Genomic DNA, 5,656 nt, shown 5'->3' on the forward strand with positions numbered 1-5,656 from the left:
GGAGCACGAGGATGAAGCTGGTAATTGACTTTTTCATGAATGGTGATCGCACACGGAGGAAGATTGGTGAGCTCACGGTCCGTATTTGTCTAGGGGCTGATTAGTATCAAATAAGTGATTGACTTTCGCAAAAATAAATCCGAGCGAAGAAATCACCAGCATCTCAACAAATTTCTCGTTATGTCACGAGCACTGACTTTCCCGTAGCAACCCAAGGCATCGCGCATACAGCAAAACTAATAAGAGTACCCCACTACACTAAAGTTTGTTTCTAAATGCGCCAACTGAGCTACTTCTTATCAGCATCCATCACAGAGGGTCCTCTTGTGAAAAGTGTTTGGCTATACGCGCCATGCAGATAAATATGTCTCCTTTGGCCGATGTCATGCAAGAATTGACTGATAATTTAGTCTAATTTTTCTTTGATGAGCCGATCACTAAATCTCAAAGATCCCTCTGTATGTCCCAAATGCCTCAATATCTTATTAGTGACGCGCATGAATAGATTGCTGAAATGCTGGATCTTCGCCAATCATAGATCGACGGAAAGTCAAAGAAGCTAAGTGCCACAAACTTCTCTACTGGAGGAGTATTGTCGAGGGTCTACCTGTAAAAGTAAGTGCTTTTGTGCAGCACTAAAATGCAACATCTTCCGTGCAGAACATGGAGTTGGTCAAAACTAATAGTTGTAGTGTTGTAGGGTACCTCAAACGGAGCTCAAAAGGCAGAAACGGCTGTGAGCCGCGGTTTCTGGTAGTTTCATAAAGAGCAATTGAATATTGCGGCCTCCAGCGCCGTTCTTGAGTGGGACAGTGAGGAAAGGCTATGAGTTCTTTCTCTTGGCATTAGGGTCAGTGGGGTGTGAAAGTACTAGCTATCGCAACCTCTCGTACCAGAGCTGTTGGAATTCAAGCGACAAGTAGAAGGGTAGGCTTTAAGATTCAGAGGACTGAATCATCTCTGTCACGATGTGACGCTACTGCTGAGTCAGCACTTTTGGGAACGGCCCCACGGTGAGGAGCGATTTAGCCCCACGATTTAATAGCGAACAACATATTTACTCGTGATTGGAGCGACAAACAAAGTCTTACAAGTTTAAGCACCCCTCACTCCTACGGCAGAAAGCAGTTACAGCGCTATGAAAATAATTCTGGGAACTTCTGCAAGGAATTGCACTCTCCAAATGGTATGGTTGGTAGCTGGCTTGCTGAGAGGAAGAGATCCTTCCCAATCGATGACCACTTTCTGTGTCAGATAGCCTTGTGGCAAGTGACTAAGGTTGTATGGTTACATGCAGCTATAGTTCCTGCGCAAACGCCATACCTGCGAGGGATGTGTTGCGGAGTAGTAATATCAGCTGCCTGTAGTTCAGTTTCCACCAACTAGCTATTATTATTGATTTCTGACTCGAGACGGCTACATTTCTATGAGTGTAATGAGTAAAGGGATGATCTGTGTAATGGGCTACTCTTAGCCATTACATGAAAGTACATTTATGTGTCTTTTGTATGCATTGTGAGAGTTTTAAGTAGATTATAGTTTGGTAATTTCATATGCATACGTGTTTTCTTTAAGAAGTCACAAACCATCTATGTGATACAGAATGCTGACTCCTAATTGGAGGGTCTGTTCTGATGACGACACCGACGTGTCTCTGTCTTTAGAAGTGGGTGGCGTAAGCCAGTCACTTCTACTGGATACTTTCTACGAAAGTTGGAGTTCAAACTTTTATAAACTCAAGCATCGTACACCCATTTCTTTTTTCATTCAGAGCTGAGATTCAACCTCAGCATATCATTAGTTTATAAATCAGAAACCTAATGTTTCATTAGAAAATCCCCATAATCCCTTGGGATAGCTAGGAACCATAAGACAGTTTAATTCATATGAAAATGTACCTTTAAGGTATGAAGCCGTTTTTCATCCCTCTCTCCTTCTCCCCCACGTCGGGAATCGCTTCCTCGTGGCACAAGCGTTTGTGGTGTGTTCGAGGGACTGTTTGTGAACAGAGCCCTCTTACACCCTTGGAGTGACTGGTGGTGCCAAAGAGACTATCTAATGCACAGGTGACGTTCGATCCCCTGTCACAAACCAATTTTGACAAGATATTTGTCCGTAGCCGTACAAAGCGCTAAGAACTACATTGATTTTTCTCGAACTGCGCTGGAGTATATGTGTTTGAATATATAATTTGTAGAACTACACAAGCTTGTATCCGGTGCTTGTTAAAGGATTCTAACTAGTTGCTTCTTTAAGAGCTGAGAACCCCGCGAAGTAAAGACCAAAACATTTTGGCCCTCGCCCTACCGAAAACAAAATTGTAGAATTACAGTACAAGTTATACCGGTATAGCGCAACCCCTCACAATCCCTTCAATACAATGTTTAGTCGAGTTGGTGACATTGAAGAAAGCAGTCTTTGGGGCCGTTCAAAAAAATAAAATCTCGTGCGTACCCCGATTCGAGATCTTTTCAAGTTAGCTTGGTCAGTACATGTTCTCTATGATTCGTTCAACCTTTGCAATGAGCTGCACTTCGCTTGAGGTAGATGTCACTGGGCATGAGCGCATAGTCATGTTTGAATCATGCCAGCCTAAAAATGCTAACCAGAGTTACTTGTTCATGGCCCTTGTCAAGTTAAGAGAGCGCATGCTTTGCCCAAAGCCGTAGGTGAATGAGAGGATCATGCATCGTTGTACTCAGTGACGTCGTCGTTACAACTCACAGAGTATGGCCTAACGGTTACCCTTTTTGCCCAACGCATCTTTAAGGTAGATTATAGGCTCGGTCGGATAACAATGCTGACGGATACGGTGTCGTGTCGGTCCGACTATAATGTATACATGTCACAATGGTGACGTCGCCCATCTGATAAGGCTAGCATACAGGGTGCGGGTCAGACGCAACATGTAATGCGCTGCAAAAAAAACGTTCAGAAGATAGGAAGATTCAAGAGATCTGATTACCTAAGCGAGCAGTTACATGTCTGCACCAAGTTTACTAATCTGAGATGACAGTATTACAGCATTGACCCACACGACACTCACAGTGCAGTGCTACTTTTCAACGGAAATTTTAAGTAGAAAATACATACCAGACACGTAGACTTTTTTGGCGGTCGACTAGAAAGAGAAAAGATATTAGCTTAGGTATATTTTGGTGGTGAAAAAATGTGTAAGTGGGTATGTTCTTGTGTGGACACGGGTGATACATGCCGACTGGTTACTATCCCGTCGTAAACGGCGGCATTTTTGGCCAGCCTATCAATCCATGAATAAATTAAACTTATTTTTTATAGCCACGTCCGTTTGATCAGGAATTGAAGTGGTTCTGGGCCATCAAGGCAAATGAAACCACCTCTTTGCCATCAGCGGTAATGTGAATGATGAAGATGCAGTCAGATTGTTCTCGACAAAGCTTTTCACCAACATGGCTTAACGGTGTCCATTGCATCGGATCGTTGTCCACCAAACATCAACATCTCGGTTAAACCATTTGTGGTGCCCGACATTAGATAGATATGTTAAATGCTGACCATCCGCAACGAAGATGGTTAAGCGGGACGCCTAAAATACGTGATAAAAATATCCTTCGAATTTGTACGGAGAGATCGTGGCGCTTAAGCGAGCCCTCTCACCATTTGAGAATACAAAGAATAACGCCGTACATGCTTTTATAGATTCTAATTTATTCTAGATAAATAGTTTGGTAAATTCCGGGTGCGTTTGATACCGCCACGAAGTGGCTCCCGTCTTAGTGTGGGTGGTGCTGTCAACCAAGATTAATCTGAGGCCCTCGCTACACTCCACCATTCTAATTTTGCCAGGAGCACTGTATAGCCAAGACAGGTTTGATTTGATTTCCTGCCATGGGACTTGACCCTGCGCTTATACATACGGCAAAATGAGCATTGCATCGCCGCTCAGCGAACACTTTTAATTTCAAAGGCCATCATCATACAAGGATACCACCTGCGCTTTCCGCAGCAGCAGTCAAAAAGAGCCCATGACCTTAATGAGGGTGAAAAATGCTTGCAAAAGCCATGCTCTCTATATACGCCAGATGTTGTCCCACCCGTCTCACAATCCTTAAAGTCGGATTGAATTAGCGGACGTTTGACAAGTGCGCCGTTTAACGCGTGGCTTTGTGAATCATAAAACACGGTACATAAGTCAAACTGGAAACTCGTCAGCCTCAAGCTCGTTCCCTCGGTTTCAGCTGCTACAGCTCTCGATCAAGTTTCTGTCTTTTAACAGGCTAGGTACATACTAGTAAGCAAATTTAATTTTTCAAGAAGCCAAAACGGTATACACTTACAATAATTACGATCTGTTGAAGATACACCCGTGTGAGAAACCACAGAGATTATAGACAGCGCATGCACCAAGTCGTAACTGGCAACGGCGCTAGGACAATATTGACAAAGTGTGACTATGAAATCTCACGATCTATTCCTTCGACTTGACCATTAATACCTGCTGCATTGGTGCTGGCTCACTAGCCGCTCCACATGGAAGTTGGTTGTCCCATGCCCATCACGTAGGGCCGGTGGTGGACTGCTTATTCGCGGCTAGCTCTTTCGAGCTTTCCCAATTGTAACATTAAGCAGGCTATCTCTGAAGTCTTGTCATCTGGGGTAAGCTATTCTTTGAATTTCCTCTCTGCGCTACGTCATCGCACATAGTACTTTAAGCGGTTCAGAACTGAGATTCCGCCCTAATGTAGGAGGTAGATATAAGATGAACATTGTTCTGTCTTTTACAATGTGTTCGAAACGGGATTTGGTACGCTGTATCAAATTCACATGAAACACAGGATGCGTTCGGAAGCTCTTCGAATTGAAGATTACGAAAGCTCCATATTTAGGTAGGTTGTCAGCGAAAAATTTGTTACACCATGTATTTCAAAGTGTGTTCCATCGGTCTCTGGCACTTGAATGTTGCCTTTGCAATCCATGTCATGTGCCGTAGCTCTGTGAATGCGGCGCATGACGCTCAGTATAGCCGGGATATAACATTGTCTAATTGTCCCTGACATGACTGAATTATCACGCGGCAATGTCAAGATGAAGAGCATTTGCAAATATCTACAGAAAATGTGGACAAATCCTGTAAAGACAAGTACATTTATATTTTGTGCAAACTCACACATTGGGAGCATTTCAGTGTTGCACCATGATCTGTCCCCGAAAGTGTTCTGACAAACATGCCCTACCACAAAGTTTGTGCGGTTATTTTGGCCATCTGACTGTAATAAGACAGCGTTTTTACATATTCAAATTCGATTGTTGACATCCTGCACGAGCTTCACCAAAACTTCGATGTACATCACGGATGCCAAGTTGGCGACAAACTTTGTCTCTGTGTTGATTAGCCGATTACGGTGTCGCTGACAGCAACGAGATGTGCAATGTTTACTCTGACGACATGTAAAAACCGCCATTCCACTTTAACCAAAAACGTCTTCAAAGGAGCGTAAAAACAACTATATACTAATGAAAGAGCCAACAGCTTTTAGAAATTTTCAATTTGCCATCGGGGCCGACGAGTGTTTAACTTTTTGAACACGTTCCGCACGTGTGCATGTCACTGGTATATGATTGTTTGCCAGAACTTAGCGCTCACGGAGAAGTTAATGTTTTCTCCAATGAAGACCAT

At 43.4% G+C, this 5,656-nt stretch overlaps 1 protein-coding gene across 1 annotated transcript; it reads left to right on the forward strand.

Annotated features, from left to right (window-relative positions):
- Positions 1-5,173: 5,173 nt before the first annotated feature.
- On the forward strand, positions 5,174-5,391 carry PHALS_04322 (uncharacterized protein; the record flags this gene model as incomplete). Its single annotated transcript, XM_024718416.1, has 2 exons — positions 5,174-5,219; positions 5,261-5,391. The coding sequence occupies 2 exons, from the start codon at positions 5,174-5,176 to the stop codon at positions 5,389-5,391; spliced, it is 177 nt and encodes a 58-aa protein (XP_024583817.1).
- Between the last annotated feature and the right edge of the window lie 265 nt (positions 5,392-5,656).

The sequence above is a fragment of the Plasmopara halstedii genome (genome assembly GCF_900000015.1).
Source record: "Plasmopara halstedii genome assembly, contig: Scaffold_2592, whole genome shotgun sequence".
Classification (NCBI taxonomy): domain Eukaryota; phylum Oomycota; class Peronosporomycetes; order Peronosporales; family Peronosporaceae; genus Plasmopara; species Plasmopara halstedii.